This window comes from Myotis nattereri, assembly GCF_964212035.1.
Source record: "Myotis nattereri genome assembly, chromosome: 14".
Classification (NCBI taxonomy): Eukaryota; Metazoa; Chordata; class Mammalia; order Chiroptera; family Vespertilionidae; genus Myotis; species Myotis nattereri.
Genome location: NC_138089.1, coordinates 40,921,127 through 40,940,123, shown reverse-complemented (window position 1 = coordinate 40,940,123; position 18,997 = coordinate 40,921,127). Strand labels below are relative to the sequence as shown.

The 18,997-nt window shown below is 41.2% G+C and overlaps 1 protein-coding gene across 1 annotated transcript in view; it reads left to right on the top strand.

Annotated features, from left to right (window-relative positions):
• EFHB (EF-hand domain family member B) overlaps window positions 1–18,329 on the top strand; it is a 41,456-nt gene extending 23,127 nt beyond the window's left edge. The window contains exons 7-13 of the mRNA XM_081106365.1: window positions 600–683; window positions 1,104–1,171; window positions 2,834–2,988; window positions 9,910–10,117; window positions 13,921–14,127; window positions 15,510–15,691; window positions 18,008–18,329. Coding sequence (XP_080962491.1) covers window positions 600–683; window positions 1,104–1,171; window positions 2,834–2,988; window positions 9,910–10,117; window positions 13,921–14,127; window positions 15,510–15,691; window positions 18,008–18,181 — 1,078 coding nt within the window. The 3' untranslated portion in view covers window positions 18,182–18,329. The remainder of the gene's footprint in view (window positions 1–599; window positions 684–1,103; window positions 1,172–2,833; window positions 2,989–9,909; window positions 10,118–13,920; window positions 14,128–15,509; window positions 15,692–18,007) is intronic.
• Window positions 18,330–18,997: the final 668 nt, after the last annotated feature.

Here is an 18,997-nt window from a genome sequence, read left to right as displayed (position 1 = left end):
AACCGGTTTGGCTCAGTGGATAGAGCGTCAGCCTGCGGACTGAAAGGTCCCAGGTTCGATTCCAGTCAAGGGCATGTACCTGGGTTGCGGGCACATCCCCAGTAGGGGGTGTGCAGGAGGCGGCTGATTGATCTTTCTCTCTCATCGATGTTTCTAACTCTCTATCTCTCTCCCTTCCTCTCTGTAAAAAATCAATAAAATATGTTAAAAAATAAAATAAAATAAAAGGCTAAGTTGACTCGCACATGTACAATACATATAAAGCTCTTGCTGGAGCCAATCACACGCATGTGTTTTGATCTGTCATTGTCAGTCGAATTTGGTTGACACTTCTATTATAGAAAAAGGACGAATAGCAATATTAAAATATTTCTTCTAATTAATTTCCTTTCAATGTGCATAAATTCGTGCACCGGGCCACTAGTAGAATGATAGATGAATGAGCATAGAGCTTTCTTTTTAGCATATGATTTATTTTGAAACTGGATTTATTTTCCCGATGGCCTGAAGTATACTATGATTTTCCTTACCATATGTATATTTGGCAGCCAAGAATACTTTAGGTGATGGAGATAACTGACAATTTTCTAATTTTGTAGGAAAAGAGGAGCTAAGGTTGTATCCAAGAGAATTGATGATTTCAAAGAAAAGTTTCAACATAAACTTGGAAGAGTCTTTGATCCGTAAGTTAATGATTAACTTTGAATCGCGAGTGTCTGTAATTGAATTTTAAAAGTACTCTTGTGGCAAATGTTGGCTTGTGTTCTATTTGTTTCTATCTATTAAATAAGAAAGCCATCCTTGTGTGTTTATCTGTCAGCTTCCTCAGGGCCTGTGGTTGCAGGAAAGTGCTGAGTTCTCCGGGATGGAGAGGCATTTGGAGAAGAGGGAGGGAGAATTGGTGTAAAGCTTTATTTCATTTTAACTTATTGTGGTACATTTTCCTCTCTCTTCCCTGTCTCTGGAGACCGTCTGTTTGATAACGTCATAGTTTGGTTATAGGAGAAAATATGGGCTATTAAAAACATATGGCAAACATATTTTAAATTCCAGGGATGCCATGTGGTGGGTATTTTAACTAAAGGGTTTGTTTTCTTGGATAGCATTGCAGAAACAATGAATGTTCATCCGGACCACACATTTGGAGCTTGTCTCCGTCCTGACGACTATGGTAAATATACAGACTTTCTCTTTACAAAACAAACAACACCCCCCCCCCCCCGCCCCAGCCTGCCCTCCCCCCCCCCCGCCCCCGCCACACACACAACGTTATACAGTTAAGTTCACCAGCTCTTCTCAAAGCTTCTAATTTTAGAGGTTTTGTCGAAACAGGTTTGGCTCAGTGGATAGAGTGTCAGCCTGCGGACTGAAAGGTCCCAGGTTCGATTCCGGTCAAGGGCATGTACCTGGGTTGCGGGCACATCCCGGTGGGGGATGTGCAGGAGGCGGCTGATTGATGTTCCTCTCTCATCAGTGTTTCTGACTCTCTATCTCTCTCCCTTCCTCTCTGTAAAAAAAATCAATAAAATATATTTAATTTTAGAGGCTTAAAATATCATATGAATATTAATAAGAAAAGTTTGTAACACAAGAAAGAAAAAAAGTTTTTTGTGTCATGTTTGAAATAGGCACAAATTAAAGCCGTTGTAATGAATATCTTCAGTCAATTAGGGCTCACAATTTTATTTAGAAAATAAATATGGCCTGTATTAAACAAGCCAAAGTGAAGTGAGGCAGCCTTTTACTGAATCAAATACAGTGGGGCCTTGTAGTATTGTATTGGCCGTTGCTACTCTTAGTTAATGAGACTGTGGATGGGGCTGGGGTGTTGGTAGTGGTATAGGGAGAAGCAGGACTGGGAAATGGGAACTTGATCTGCAGACTGAAGGTGGACTAGAAACCCATATTAGGGGGGAGTAGGGAATTTGAGTCCAGTGTTTAAAAAGAAAATGTTTTTATTGATTTCAGAGAGAGGAAGGGAGAGGGAGAGAGAGATAGAAACATCAGTGATGAGAGAATTATTGATCAGCTGCCTCCTGCATGCCCCCTACTGGGGATCGAGCCCAAAACCCGGGCATGTGCCCTGACCGGTAATTGAACTGTGACCTCCCGGTTCATGGGTTGATGCTCAACCACTGAGCCACACTGGCCAGGCTTGAGAACAGTTTTTACAGGGGCTCCCAGAGGTTCAGCCATCTCTGAGGCATATAGAGTGGCCCCCACATGAAATCAGCCCCAGCTTTTCAGTCCTCAGCATTTTAGCCGAATATCTGCGAAGAGGCAGTCAGGCCTCCACTGTCATAGGAAATGACTTGACAGCTGAGCAGGGCTAATGATGCCCCCACAAAATTTATTTCTTCAGATTTTGTTTTCATTGAACAGAGAAGTCACATAAAACAGAAATATTAGTTTTTGTCCATTACTTCATGTACTTTTTTTTTTTTTTTTTTTTTTAAATATATTTTATTGATTTTTTACAGAGAGGAAGGGAGAGAGATAGAGAGTTAGAAACATCGATGAGAGAGAAACATTGACCAGCTGCCTCCTGCACATCCCTCACTGGGGATATGCCCGCAACCCAGGTACATGCCCTTGACCGGAATCGAACCCGGGACCCCTCAGTCCGCAGGCCGACGCTCTATCCACTGAGCCAAACCGGTCTCGGCAATGTACTTTTTTATACACAAGATTTTGTCATGCTGGATCATAGTGTTGGAGTTAGGTAGATTTTTCATTCATGGAAGTTGTTTGATCACTCTCTTCCTTTAGCATGAGAATACTACTGACAAACTTTATATTCAGATAAAAAGACTTTTCTCCCCCTCCTCAATAGGCTCTGATGATCTCATCTATAATAGACTCCCAAGTGAATATCTTCGAGGCAAGGATAGGGAGCGAGCCATGGTTGCAGCAGTTCGTCATCACTTGAAGAACGTTAACTGCGAAAGGTTTGACTCTTTGCTGACAGCCTTCAGGCACTATGACAAGGCCAGTAGCAGAGCAGAGCTTTTTGATTTGTGCATAGGCTTCCAGATCCCTGCAGATGGGTGCAGAACAGGGGCCAGGGAACTATAGCCTGTGGGTCAAATCCAGCCTGTTTTAGTAAATAGGCTTCCATGCCCATGTGTTTTGAGTATTGTCTGTGGCTGCTTTTGCACTACAAATGCACAGTAGTGCATCAGAGACATACAAAACATACAATATATACTTTTTGGTCCTTGACAGAAAAAAAATGTTCTGACCTTTGCAGTGGTTGTCAAAGTGTGATTCTTTACCACCATTGCTATCACTTGGGAATGTGTTTAAAATGCACATTGCAACACCCATCCCAGACCTACTGAATTAGGAACTCAGGGGTGGGGCCTAGCAACTGTGCTTTAACAAGCCCTTCAAGTGATTCTGGTGCACATTCACGTTTGAGAGCCATTGATGTAGATTATTTAACTAGAGTGTGCTGGGAGCAATGGGAGGGAAGCACCGTGGAACCCTGGCGAAGACTCCTGAGGTAGAGACAATCTACATCTAAATCTGAATATGTACACACAGTACTGTCAGTCTAGGTCAGTGGTTCTCAACCTTGGCTGCAAATTAGAATCACCTGGGAATCTTTTTAAAACCCTGACTTCTGAGCCTATGAAATCAGGATTTTAAAAAGATTCCCAGGAGCCCTGACCGGTTTGGCTCAGTGGATAGAGCATCAACCTGTGGACTCAAGGGTACCAGGTTCAATTCCGGTCAAGGACATGTACCTTGGTTGCAGGCACATCCCCAGTGGGGAGTGTGCTGAAGGTGGCTGATCGATGTTTCTCTCTCATCGATGTTGCTAACTATCCCTCTCCCTTCCTCTCTGTAAAAAATAAATAAAATAAAAAATAAGTAAAAAAAAAAAAAAAAAAAAAAAAAGATTCCCAGGTGATTCTAATGTGCAGCTAAGGTTGAGAACCACTGGTCTAGGTCCATGTCACACTTAGAATGTCTCTCCCCTGGGGGAGCAGGGTGTGGTTTCAGTTTTGAGATGGCAAGACCATTCAATTTTCAAGTTACTCTAAATTTTATCCTTTGATAAAGTAGATCAATCTAGAGCTGTGGGATTACCTGACATCATTATAGGTCATCAGAGGATTGCTTTACCAAGCTGCTTGCCTTTAGGTTATACCAAGGAACACTATTATATAAACTGCTTACGAGGCCATGGTACATTTCTGTTCTTATGTCTACGAGACTATTTATTTTTGTCATGTGCACTCTCTTTATAAGGAAATCCTGTCTTTCCACAGGTAATAACTGTGCTTCATCTAAGTATTTGGTTTGTCTTTACCTTATGAACAACACGAATTTTGCATTAATTGTCCAGACCTTTTTGACTAGGCCACCAGGAAGCTCAGAGCCAATTCAATGAAACTCATCTAGTTTGTGAATATGATCTTATAGCATACATGTTGTATGATCTTTTTATTCAAGTTTCATCTTAATTTTTTCCATCCTTATATTCTTTTTGCTTTGATTTCCTCACTTTTATTTTGGTTCTGTTTTTATTTTATACTTATTTTTATTAATTGTATTTATTTTTCTAGGCAGTCTAGCAACAATTTTAGAATGATTCTAATATAAACAAATAAAAGTTTATAAATAAGTCTGTGATAATGTGATGTATCATCTTGATATGAGAAGAAAAAAGAACAGAATAATTTTAGTTTATCTCAAAAGGAAAAATATAATATTCCTATTTTTCTTCCTCTGTTGAGTATAGCTTTTTTAAAAAAATATATTTTATTGATTTTTTACAGAGAGGAAGGGAGAGGGATAGAGAGTTAGAAACATCAATGAGAGAGAAACATTGATCAGCTGCCTCCTGCACACCCCCTACTCGGGATGTGCCCACAACCAAGGTACATGCCCTTGACCAGAATCGAACCTGGGGCCCTTCAGTCCGCAGGCTGACGCTCTATCCACTGAGCCAAACCAGTTAGGGCAAGTTGAGTATAGTTTTGAGAAAGTTACACTTCATAATTTTTTATCTTAAAAGAATCTTAATCACTCATAGGCTAATTAATTTTAAGTCCATTCATTTTATTTGTTTTTAGATTAGGGCCTGTGTACCTGTGTTGTCCTAATGCATAAAAAGTGGGTTAATATTCTCATTTAGGTGTGTACTGATTATGTAGGGACACACACCAACCAGTCATCAATTACACTTCTCACATAGTTGTGTTTAAAGAAAAGAGAAGTATTCAACGGTTTCTCTGGTTTTTCAGTAGAGACCAATTGCTATTTACAGGTAATTTAAAAATGATTCTTCAGAATTAAAATATGTAAGCTAAAATAAATACATTTTAAGCTTAACTCAAATCCAAGTTATTTTACAAAGATGGTATCCGGGGAAATTTATGTAGCAGTGATATGAATAAGAAAACCTGCCCATACGTAGTGCTCTGCTTTTAAAAACTTCTTCATTTTAAATGTAATTATAGGCAAGATGATCATCTTAATAGATGTTGATTATCTTAGTGAACCACCAGGCATACTCCTTATGATACAATTAAATTAAGCAGAGAGGAAATTACTGAGAATTATTTAATGCTGATACACCTTTTAAATAGTAAATTTTTAATATGTGTAATGTAGTGCTCAGTGTCCTTGAGGAGCTTTTTTTCTGAGAGAGTAATAAGATGTGGGTCTTCCTACTACAGCTGTAGGATAATTTTTGATTATTTGAATTTTCTATCGTTGAACGCCCTTTTTAAAATTAATTAATTAATTAATTAATTAATTAATTATAGTGGGTTTTTTTGGGGTTTTTTTTCTGTTAATCCTCACCAAGGACATTTTTCCATTGAATTTTTTTTTTAAGAGAGTGGAAGGGGAAGAGATAGAGAGGGGGAAACATCGATGTGAGAGAGACACATTGATTGGTTGCCTCTTCCTCCCCTCTCCCCAACTGGGCTGGGGATGGAGCCTGCAACCCCAGTACATGCCCTTGACTGGAATCAAACCTATGATCCTTCAGTCTGTGGGCCGATGCTCTATCCATTGAGCCAAATCGGCTAGGGCTTGAATGCCCATTTTTAATTCAATGCCAAAACAAAACTAACAAGATATTCTTTCCTAAATGAATCTTCTTGGCTTAGAGGGTTAATTCTGTTATTTATTGAGCACACAATACATCAGACATTATTCTGGATAATGTGTAGACTTTCCATTTAGGGAACTTAAAATCTAGAGGGTGGAAAATGCATCATGTCCAAGAACGGTCACAACAGAGTCCCACATTTTCAAAATTAGGCCAATATAATTCTCACTCCTTTTATTCTAATTATTATCCAGGAAGTAGCTGAGATGGGATGGATTCCTTTTGGGGGGCAGCTGCATTCAGAGACAAACTGCTTTACTGTAAGATGTATGAGCAGGAGCTGATAGGGAAGGTAGTCTATTTTTGAGGCTATTCCAGAGCTCAGGTGGCTGTGGATGGTTGAGAGCAGGAATGGTTCATTGAATACCTTGCTGAACAGCTGATTGTTGAGTTGCTTTTGGGCTATAAGGCACAGCACTGTCAGACTGAAAATGGTCCAGAAAGCAAAACACATGACTCAGATAAATTTCATGGGCCATTCTATTGCGACTGGAGCTGGTTGATTAGGCATAGCCGTTCCATAACTTGAAAATATGTCAACAGTGGTGAGGCACCATTCATAACTCTGAGAGGGGACAAAGGTCAGCCTGCCAGGAGCATGGAGCAATGTCTTGTGTGCAATGTGTCCCCCCGCATCATGAGACTGATGGGTCAGCTTGTGGCAGGAGTCACAGTTTGTCACAGGGCGGTAGCCTCTGCATCAGAAACATAGAGTGCTTTACTTTGTGCCTTGTCTTTTGTGGTGGGTGTGTTGCCATGTCTGGTGCAACGATGGTTCCGGACAGCCATGGTGGCAATCTGAATGGATCAGGCTCAATCAGAAGCTTGACTCCAGTTATTCTCATTAGAGACGGGACCCTCATCATGGTCATCTATATGAATTACCCAGAGGGCTCATTCAGTAGCCCTGATCCGTTTCCATAGTTTTCAGACTCAAAAAGAAGTGTCTTTAATCTTTAGCCTATAGCTTTCCAAATGGCAAACCAAGCAGGCAGGCCATTGGCAACAATCCAAGAGTCAGTAAAACTATAGCAGCTTCATCAAGGGGAGGATTGGCCAGAGCCATAAGAATGGCCTTGATTTCTGTTCACTGGGTAGAGTGACTGTATGTCTATTTTCGGTCCTTCGGAGCTGTCATTGAGGTTCAAAGCCACAGCAGCCCAGTGAAGACCACTGGCTTTCAGGTTAGTGAATGAAGCCCAGGCACAGGGGGGGCCTCTGTGAACTGTATGGTCCTATTGAGCCAGTGGTTTTTGCTTCAGGTAGCAAAGATGCATCAAGTTTTCCCCTAAGGATTGCTGCCCTTTTCATGTAAAACTGAGATGTAACTGGGGTCAGGCCGGCTGCCTTCTTGAATACACCATTACCATTTCACAAATGAGGCTTGTTAAGTCCTTCCTATCTTGTTAATCATTGAGTCCAAGTTGGCTCACTTCAAAATGCTTATCGGTCTGGAAAGTTACAAGGCCTCCGTGGGTCAAGTGTTGAGTTTCAGCAAGAGCTCAGGAACTGCCTATTAGCTGCTTTTCAAAAGCTGTCTGCCTGGTTAGGGGGCAACAAGTCTGAAATCTCATGGGGCGCCTTCAAGTGGAGGCTGCCTCTCTTTTTCCAGAGGCACTAAGTGGCAAACTCATTAGTCATGGAGACTTGTAGCTCAAAGGGGCCAGTGGGGTTGTGGGGCCCCAAAGGTATTAGCAGTTCTCTACATGTGGTTCTTCTTGATCATGAGTGCCTCTGGGTCTCAAGAACATTCCCAGTACAGGCACGTAAGGTATCAATATCACTTACATGTGTAGAAGTGGAAGCCACAGAAATACGCTATTGCTAGCTTTCCCTCTCCACATCAAACCAACTCTGCCCAGGCCCTCTAGCTGCATCCAGATGGCTCCTCCCCCACAGACTGAGTAGGATGATGACTTTGGCACCTGTATTCAAAGAAGCCACGAAAGTTGGAGTCTCTGCCCCCCCCTGAAGTTCCACAGCATACTTGGACAGCTGCATGTGGCCTTTGATCCCCCGTGCGGACAGGGAGACCTTAGCCCCACATCTACTCATCTTTCTTCTTAGAACTGCTGAGGTTGGGGTCTGGGGAGGGAGAGATTAAGGGCGTGGAGGGAGAGAGGGTGTCTGCACCAGTGAGTAAGAAACATATACTTGCAGTTTTGAGTGGTGTGGTGGTGGCAGGCAGCTCAAAGAAACACACCACCAACGTTGTCAGGCCACACAGATGAAAAAAACCACCAATGTTTTCAGTCCACACAAAGCCCTATACTGGGCAGCAAAGTTGTCATTATTGACACCATCTATTTCCGTTTTGAAGATCCTCTTGATTCAACAGCCACAGCCCACGTTGCTTTTTAGCCAGGGCTGTGGGTTTGCTTTTTTGGTTGATTTGGGTTTGTAGCAGATGATTTCATAAAGGAGTCTACTTTAATCCAGGGCATTTGTAGCTCCCTTGTCAAGATATGTTTCAATAGAAACACACACACACACACACACACACACACACACACACACACACTGGTATGTTTTAAATTCTCCTTCTGTTTCAACATAAGGGTTAGGGACATTTTCCAGGCCTACGGATGTGAAGACAGGAGTTTATCTAGAACTATAGGGTCAGTGTTTTGGTCTCCAGGGATCACCTTCATCATTGTAAATCCAATCCTGGACATAAGAGCTGAATACTAGTCAATGAGTCAGTTATGGCTTCCCTCGTCTGTCTCAGAGAAATCTCTCTCTTTTGTGTGTGTGTGTGTTTATATTTCCTCCTTTCTTTTCTTCTCCTTGTCCTTCTCTCCCTCCTCCTCTTGCTCCTCCTCCTCCTCCTCCTCCTCCTCCTCCTCCTCCTCCTCCGTCTCTTCCTTATTTTATTTCAGAGAAATCTCTCTGAGCGGGCAAAAGCTCCCTTACAGCAGCCAGGACCCACCGGGAACATACTCAGATCTTTTACTGTCATCTTTGAATGGATTCAAGGTTGGCTTAAAAGATTTTAGGAGGGGCTGAGGAGGAAGACATCCCAACTCATGTCATTCTTCCTTAACGAGCATTATAGGCTCTGCCCTCACACCTCCCGAGTGAATCAGCCAGTTTCTGCCCAGGGCCGTCATACATTTCCCTCCTATCACACTCAGTGTAGGTGCTTCTGTATTAAACTGTTCTCTGAAAGGGGGTGCAGACTTCCCCTCCCACCAGACCAGGATGAATTGTAGTGCTCATTGTCACAATGAGGGCTCACCACCAAATTGGTAGCAGGCTCCTCTTGCCCATAGGAGTGTTAACAACAAGCAGGTGACTGTCTTAGAATCCACCTCCCTGTCCTTGGCTGGCAGCTGCTTCCCCAATTCTTTCCCATTACCAGGTCGTGAAGTGGAGGATCACTCACTGCCCAGTGGGACACCAGAACACTTTGAAAGCAAGGAACCTTGTAGAGAGCTGTCACAGCATGCTTCAGATGAAATGTCAGGCATGAGTCATGGTCACATCTTCTCAGTGTAAACAGCATGATTTAAATGAAAAAAATTATTAAATAGCATTAACAAAGATTCTGAGCCACACCTTGCTCTAACCAGGGTTAAAATTACTGTGCACATAGCAGATTGGCACCACGAAGATCAATCTTGCTTAATGTTGGACTCCTCTTATGTGACAAATAAGACATATTCATTGAATCGATGTGGTAGAACTCTTTCTTTTTTCTTAAACAAAATAATAGGTGTTGCATACCCTACTTTTGAAGACAATGCTCACTGCACCTTTTTTTGCTTTATGTCTAACAGAAGGCAGATGGGGTGATAGATAAAGATGAGCTTCTGGAAGCTTGTGAGCAGGCCAACTTGCACTTGGATGAGAAGCTCCTGGACCAGCTATTTGACTACTGTGATGTGGATAATGATGGGCTGATTAGCTACCTGGAATTTGCAAATTATCTTACCTGGAAAGATAAAATGCCTCTGAAAGAGTATGAAGAGAGGGTTGTCATTAAAGGTAATTTTTGAAGCTTTGCCAAACTCTTAAATGGACTTTTATATTTCTAGGAGCTCATCTCAACTTTAATATTATGTATTTAAAAATATGCATATATATATATATATATATATATACACATATTTATTTGCTTGTTTATGCATAGACTATCCATAGAAGGGTAGGAAAGAATTTGATAACATTTGCTATTTCCAGGGAGGGGGAACTGGGTAGCTGAGGGATAGGATAGCAGTGAGACTCAGTGTTTTTGTTTTTTTTAAAATAATTTTTATTGCTTGAAGTATTACAAAGAGACAGACTCAGTTTTTAATCTTATGTTTTTGTATCTTTTGAATTTTATTACTCATTTAAGATAAAAAAAATTAAAAGCAAAAGAATTTATTCAGAAGCCCAAAACATGATATACAGTTCCTCAGAAAACTGTTCACAAATCATTTTTATAGAGTAACTAGAGGCCCAGTGCATGAAATTTGTGCACGGGTAGGGTCCTGAGCTGCTGCCGGCTGCCAGTTGGGGCCTCCCTTCCCCCAGCTGCTGCCTTCCTGTGGTTGGCTGGCTGGCCACCCGCCTTGGTCGAACTCCCTGTCAAGGGGACAATTTGCATATTAGGCTTTTATGATATAGGATTATCTCTCCTTCCCCAGGGAAAATGAATAGTGAAGTAGAATTTGACAAAGGAAAATTTAACCGGTTAGTTTTCGTAAACAGTAACAACAAAAAATAAAGCCATAATCTTCACTTTCATGCAAATATTTTCATGCTTACATATTATATACCTGCATTACTAATTATATATAGATATACATATATACATATTTGTATGTGTGTATGCATATATTTAAATATAGCTAAAATCACAGCAAATGTACCATTTTTATTTTATTATTTTTTAAAATTTAACTTTCAAATTACTGTGGAATGAAGAGATACTTTTATGGTTTCTGTAAACTTCATTTTCAGTTCCTTCATGCTGTTGTATTATGAATTACTAAACCATTTCCTTACTCTGAAATTTTGGTTGTTTCCAGACAGTTTTAAAGTAATATGGGTAACACTATAACGATTATCTCTCAAAAAGCTTTCTGTTTCTAATTATATCTCATTTCTAATGAATGCTATTATTACCCCAGAAGTAACTCTCTTTACGTATTTTCGTTTCACTTTTCTAAATGATTTTACCAATTTGCAACTTTACCAGCCAACGCTGTGAGACAATTTTACTCCAACTGTGTTACCACTGAGTGTTATTTCAAACATTCTTGTAATTTAGTTGGTATATAATGATGCATCATTTGCTTTAATTTTCAAATCTTGATTATTAGAGAAAGATAACTATTTTAAATGGTTGTTTACATTTTTATTTTCTCTCTTCTAAAAAGTGAAGATACTTCTGCTTCTATTTTTTGTTAATCCTCACCTGAGGATATTTTTGCATTAATTTTTAGAGCAGCGGTTCTCAACCTGTGGGTCGCAACCCCTTTGGCGGTCGAACGACCCTTTCACAGGGGTCGCCTAAGACCATCCTGCATATCAGATATTTACATTATGATTCATAACAGTAGCAGCATTACAGTTATGAAGTAGCAACGAAAATAATTTTATGGTTGGGTCACAACATGAGGAACTGTATTTAAAGGGCCAGAAGGTTGAGAACCACTGTTTTAGAGAGTGGAAGGGAGGGAGAGAGGAGGAGAGACAGAGAGAGAGATACACATTGATTGGTTGCCTCCTGTATGCACCCTGACTGGGTCCAGGGATGGAGCCTGCAACCGAGGTACATGCCCTTGACCAAAATTGAACCCCCGACCCTTCAGTCCAAGAGCCAACTCTAACCACTCAACAAACCAGCTAAGGCCTGTTGCTTTTATTTTTATTCCTTGGTCATGGCTTTCTGCAAGACCAAAACCAAATTTGGGGCTGTACTGATGACATGAGCCCTTACCAGTTTCTGGGATGGCCTTTCTAGTCTACCCACTAGGAAAACAGGCGCATCTTCCCTACCTAATGAAGCTCTCAGAAGTATGAGCATTGTCTTCAAAAGTAGGGTATGCAACACCTGTTATTTCGTTGAAGAAAAAAGAAAGAGTTCTACCACATCAATTCAATGAATTTGTCTTATTTGTCACATAAGAGGAGTCAAATTGTTCTTCTTGGCACAACTCATGAGTTGGGGGTGGGGGTGTGGGGGAAGCAGAAGCCTATTTTCAAACCAGACAGTTTTCATGTCAGGATTTGGGGCCTGACTTTGTCAGCCATTTTCTATGGAATTCTTGAGATTTTTATCTTGTAAGATAGTGCCCAATGGGTCAGAAAGGGCTCAGAAATTGTCTTGTATCAAATCTACCCTACTGTTTGTTGACTTCTGCAGGAAAGGTGGTGGTGATGGGCTAAGTACTTTAAGATAGTGGCCTTCGAACAGTTTTCTGAGGAATAGGTTTCACACTTTGAACAAATTTCTGCTTTTTTGTGTGTTTGGGGAGGAGTGGGGGGTTGGGGAGGGGTTTAGAAGATCTGCAATGGGCCTGAATGCTTTCATGGCAACAGCTGGCGGGTGCTAAATGGGGGGTGCAGACCTTACAGAGACATGTCTTTTCTGGTTCGCCACTGCTCCCACCCCACTCTCATACTGGGGCACCATTTGCCTTTGCAAACCTGGCTTGAGCTTTTTCAGAACTAAGAGTTCTTGTAGAGAGTGAAAGGCCACAGCGCCCTCTAGTGCGAGTGTCCGTTACCAGCTCTGTTGGAAAGAATGTCAGGAATGTACTCCTAAGTTTCAGAATTGACTCAGCAAAGCAAATCTGCAAAACAGGTCAGAATCTTATAATTTCAGTTCTACCTCAGGGTTTTCTTTTATACACGGATTTGAAGGGAGTTATTGATAGACTAGTAATCAGCTCCTGAGCTCACAGTGAGTTATCGTTTCTCCAAATGTTTCAATACACAGGCCTTCCCTTCCATGATCAGGTATGTATGGAATTTACAACTCTAAATGTGTCTTTTTTAAAGAAAAATTGATTTCAGAAAGGAAGGGAGAGAGAGAGAGATAGAAACATCAATGATGACAGAGAATCATCGATTGGCTGCCTCCTGTGTGCCCCCCACTGGGGAGCAAGCCCGCAACCCTGGCATGTGCCCTTGACCGGAATCGAACCAAAGGCCAATGCTCTATTCATTGAGACAAACCGGCCAGGGCTCTAAATGTGTCTTTTGCTAGGAACAACTGTGGTAATCCTGTAGTTCAAGTTAAATATGAAAGTAAGCTCTAATTTTTAAAGAGAAGAAATAAAAATAATAGGTTCTATGTTTTTTATTCTTTCATACTTAAGAGCTTTATTCTAGAGCAGTGGTTCTCAACCTTCCTAATGCCGCGACCCTTTAATACAGTTCCTCATGTTGTGGTGACCCCCAATTTCATTGTTAACAAATTGAACATAATTAAAGCATAGTGATTAATCACAAAAACAATATGTGATTATATATGTGTTTTCCGATGGTCTTAGGCGACCCCTGTGAAAGGGTCGTGACCCACAGGTTGAGAACCACTGTTCTAGAGTCAAGGGAGTAGAATGGTGAAAAGAAACATTAGACCAGGTTTCAGTTTCCTGGGATATGACTTTGGCCTGAACTTGCTCTTCCACAGTGGGGTGCTGGTATCTGGGGAGGGTTTACACCAGCCCGGTCTCAGTTTTCCACCAGCAAGAAGAAACTAAATGGGTAAAATGCTTTTGTTGTGGAGTTGTAAGAACCAAGTAGTAACTTCCTCCTGTACATTACCCTACCCCTCTTTCCCTCTTTGCTTATAGGTAGAAAACCAGATTGTGCAAACCCTGCTGAGGCTAATGCTGAAGAATCGGAACCAGCCCTCCTGGTACAGCCTGGAGACATTGTCTTAAATGAGAACTCAGAAAAGACTCTCCGGACACTTCTGAGGCCAAGCGATAAAGTTTCCAGCCACTATAAGACCACTTCTTCTGATATCAATGCGGTTGTAGGAGCTGTCCCTACCATCTGTGAGTATGTCAAGGCGTTTGTTGAGATCAGAAATGATCAGCAAACATGGAAGTGATGTGTTCTTCATCTGCCCTTGCATCATCCCCAGCCTTGATTTCCATGAGGCTGTAAGTTTCTCAAAGCCTAGGATCTTTCGTTTCATTCTATATCCAAGCACCCAGGGGGTCTTGGTAAGTTTAGGCCGAACTATTGTTAGTGGCGATCCAAGTAAAAGGATTCTCTCGATGTTAATGAAATTGAAACCGTCACAGATCAGAACACTGAATGGTACACAGTGTAGTAATCAGATGTCACCGAGCTTTAGGAGATTTGTAAACCACGTGACTCTTAGCTACACACAGGTTTGCCTTCAACTATTTGAAGAGCTCTTACAAAAGGTTTCTCACTATCTTCATTTTCCATCTATAAGTTTGCTAGTCCTGCCGTAACAAGGACCACCTAGTGGGTGTCTTAAACAACATAAATTTACCATCTCACAGTTCTGGAGGTTGGAAGTCCAAGTTCACGGTGTCGGCAGGGGTGGCTCCTTCTGAGAGCTCTGAGGAAGAATCTGTTCCAGGCCCCTCCCCCAGCTTTGGGTGGCCTGTTGGCAATCTCTGGCGCTACTTGGTTTCTGCTGCATCACCCCGATCTCGGCCGTCACCTTCCCATGGCATTCTCCTGTGAGAGTTGCCAAATGTCCCCTTTTCTCTAAGGGACCACAGTCACAATAGATTAGGAGCCTACTCCAGTACAATCTCATCTTAACTTAATTGATTATATCTACAATGACCCTATTTCCAAATAAGGCCACATTCTAAGTACTAGAGGCTAGAACTTTAACATATAAATCTGAGGAAGATACAGTTTAACCCATAACACCCTATATCTCCATATAGTGTATGATGTTTATTGGCTATTTAGAAAGTCTAATTTATGTTGATCAAGATCACTTCCGGGTTGTAAGGACATGAATAATGATATACATGTTTTTTTGTGTAACTGAATTTTATAGACTTGCTATACATTCTGGTATAATGAGGTCTTGCTACTCTTCAGAATAGTGCTAATAGAAATATAACTGGAGTCGTATGTACTTATAAATGTTTTATAGCAACATTAAGAAAACAAGTAATATTAATTTAATAGTATAAATGTATATAAATGTGTATACAATATTTCTAAAATATTATCATTTCAACAAGTAATATAAAGTGATTAAATATCTCACATTTTTTGGTACAAGATCTTTGATATTCAGTGTGTGTTTTATATTTCTTCCATGTCTCAAGTCAGACTAGCCACATTTCAAGTGCTCAAAACAGCCACATGTGGCTGGTGGCTAGTGTGTTACGCAGCTTTGTTTCAAAATATGTGTTTTCTTCCCTCAATGATGTCCTAGGTTATCCCATCTATGGTGTTCCAACCATTCGATCTGATATCCCTGCCCCCCGAATTCGCCGCATCAGCGATAGAACGAATTATGGTGAAGAGGGAAATGCCTATTCGTTGCTATATCCTTCCATCTTTGGCCAGAAAGGAGTGTTTGAAAGAGACTTCTTCCAAACCAGATCCAAAAAAGAGGTACAGCATACTAGTTCAAAAGGGTGGAAAGAAATGTCAACTTTACATAAATACACCAACATAGGAATGTGTATTTAACAACAGCTACTTAATATCAGACTTTATACAACCTGACCTTATATATTAGTCATCAGAACTCATCAGGATCCCCAAATAAACGGTCCTTGAGGGTAATGTTCAATTTGGTTGTGACATTTTGGTACGATTCTTATAGCGGAATTTACTCTATGATAGTAAGCATTACTTTCACATCGTATATTCACTACGACCTACTATAAAAGAAAAATGTTTTCTAAAACATTTCACAGCATTCTTAGTTGAAAAAAAGCCAAAGGGTCAATCTCTCCCTTGTGTAAGTTCTTGGGTCTCCAGAACCAAATAGTAGGCATGCGAAGGCCACTCTGCCACCCTCCTAGGTACTGCTGTTGTGTCAAATTATGTGCAATAGCACTGATTTAAAGTACTCTGTCCTGTACTGTGTGTCAGCCCATGTATCTTGTGTGTGTGTATGTGTGTGTGTGTGTGTGTGTGTGTGTGTGTGTGTGTGTGTGTTTCCTCTCTCTCAGAAAACATGGTCCTCGTTTCCCAGGTGATTTTCTTCCTGGATGGGTTATAAAGCAGGAGCAGCCAGGTAGCCTCGGGCTTCAGAGGACCAAGGATTAATAGCAGGGCTTGGTCCTACCAGCTTGGTTAGAGCCGTACTTGTGAACTAGTGAGTAACTGCTTCCTCAGATCCTGTATATCTGGAGGCATAAGTGATAGAATAGACAGACGATACCTTCTGGGACTTCACATGAAGGGTTGGTGGCTTGAGCACTCACTAAATACTAAATACCAGATTCATTGCAACCATTCATTCTGCTGAGGTGGGGGAGACAGGAAGGGAGAAGCTCAGAGGACCATGCCTGCTGGCTGGTTCCAAAGCAGGAGGCCAGGATTCTCCTCAGTGAGTTAGAGAAGAGACATTCCTGGCCTATGTTTTCACTTCCTTCAGTCACTCCAAAGGGCCTGTGAAATAGACGGTCAGGGTTCCGCACTGCCCCCCCCCAAAAAAAAGCTCACAAAAATTTCCTGCTTGTTTTATGTAGCCTAAAATTCTTTTAACTAGAAAGTCATCCTTTATCTCACAATACTAGATAAAAAGTAAGAACCAAAGGCCCGGTTGGGGTTAACTTGGGACTAGATGTGGGTTTCTGTAAAAGTATTCTATTGATTGATCAGTACACCATGATGGGATGCTGAACGAGGGAGAATGCCTCGGGAGGAGTGGCAAAGGGGCCGGAGAGGAGATCCGAGATGCCCACGTCATAAGTCACTCTGCAGGGACATTCTTTACTTGCCACTGGGTGCGGAAGAACAGCAACTGTGCTTTGGGACCTTAAGGTGTTTTTGCTGAATGGCTGCAGCTGCCCCCAGAGCTGTGGTTCTGAGTTGCAAGTGTATTTTATTATACTCTTAATTTCCCACAAGGGCACATCATTTCCAGGGGATCTTTTAATTCTTGTTCAGATTCTGTTTAATAGATGTATTCTGCAGCTATTCTGTTTCTTTGGCTTTCCTATTCCCTGTCTAACCTTTCTTTCATTTCCCGCTTTGCTTTTTTTTTTTTTTCCTGTATGATTTAGAGTAAATGTTATTTCCCCCTCAAGTCTTTTATTACCTCTCCTCATTCTAACATTTCTTTTCACTACCAGTTCTTATCTTTCCTTTCTTATACTTTCTCTGGGACGTGAACAGCGTATTTTTCCTCTCCCTTCATCTCTTTTAATAATTACCACTTCAGAGAGATGATTAATAAGCAAAGTATGCTTATTATATGTAACTAGAGGCCCAGTGCATGGATTTGTGCACAGGGGGTAGGGGGGTCTCTCAGCCTGGCCTGTGCCCTCTCACAATCCGGGACCCCTCATCCCGGTCCCTGCTGCGCCTGCTGCTGCTTCTTGGTAGCACTGCCACGGAGGCGGGAGAGGCTCATGCCGCCACAGCTGCGCTCGCCAGCCGTGAGCCAGGCATCTGGTGCCCGTTGGTCAGCTGAGTGGCGCTCCTGCTGTGGGAGCGCACTGACCACCAGGGGCAGCTCCTGCATTGAGTGTCTGCCCCCTGGTGGTCAGTGTGCGTCATAGCAACCGGTTGAGCGGTCGTTCAGTCACTTAGACTTTTATATATAGATACACACACACACACACACACACTCACAAATTACCCCCTATCACCATATTTTTTTGGATAAATATTCATAGCCTTATATGTTACAAACATATTATAAAAATACAAATTTATATAAATCTTGGCTTGACTTGTAATGTTTTCTTCTAGATTGCAGAGATATTATGTAAGATTGGTGTCAAGCTTTCTGATGAAGAATTTGAAAATGTATGGAATCTTGCATCAAAAAAACATCACAGAGGGGAAGTCTGTATTGAGACCATTAGAAATGTTCTAGATGAGCTACTACATGCAGAACGGGTTAAGTGTAAAACAACCATGTGATATTTTGGGAGTTCATTCATTTAAATAAAGGAATTGTTAAATCTATGTTCAGTATATTCTGGTTTTAGCTATTGTATGATAATTCAGTAATCACTGTGTTGGGACTCATATGCCTGTATGCATTGCTAATAAATTAGATTTTGGATTTAAATATTTATTGTTTTTATAAAGTACCAAAGAACTTGACAAGCAAGAGCTTGGAAAGTCACCAAAGGTGTAGTTCAGAATGATATTAGAAGTTTGTAATGTTTAGTATGCCTAAGAAGTCTATTGTTTTTAGTTGGTTGTCTGAAATTCAAACTCTGGTTTGTGATGTCAGGTTCACAAAATGTTGCCTTCCACATTTTGTTAATCTTCTCTTTAGGTGTCTTTTTTTTTAATTTTTAAAAACTTTTTATTGATTTCAGAGAAGGGGAAGGGAGAGAGTGAAATATCAATAACGAGAATCATTGATTGTCTACCTCCTGCACGCCCCCTACTGGGGATATTGCTCACAACCCATGTGCCCCTGACCGGAATCAAACTCAGGACTCTTCAGTTTGCAGGCCGAAGCTCTATCCACAGAGCCAGGTTGGCTAGGGCCAGCTCTGTTTTCTTTAACTCCATCCGTCCATCCATTCATCCATCCATCTACCCACCCACCTACCCACCAATCCACACATGCATACTTTACTTGTAAACACTCCGCTGTGTATTTCCTGTAAACAAGGATATTCTGTTACCACCATAGTGCAGTTTTCAAAATCAGAAAATTACTATTGCTAAGGCATTATTATTCAATCTACAGACATTTTTTCAAATTTCTCCAATAATCCT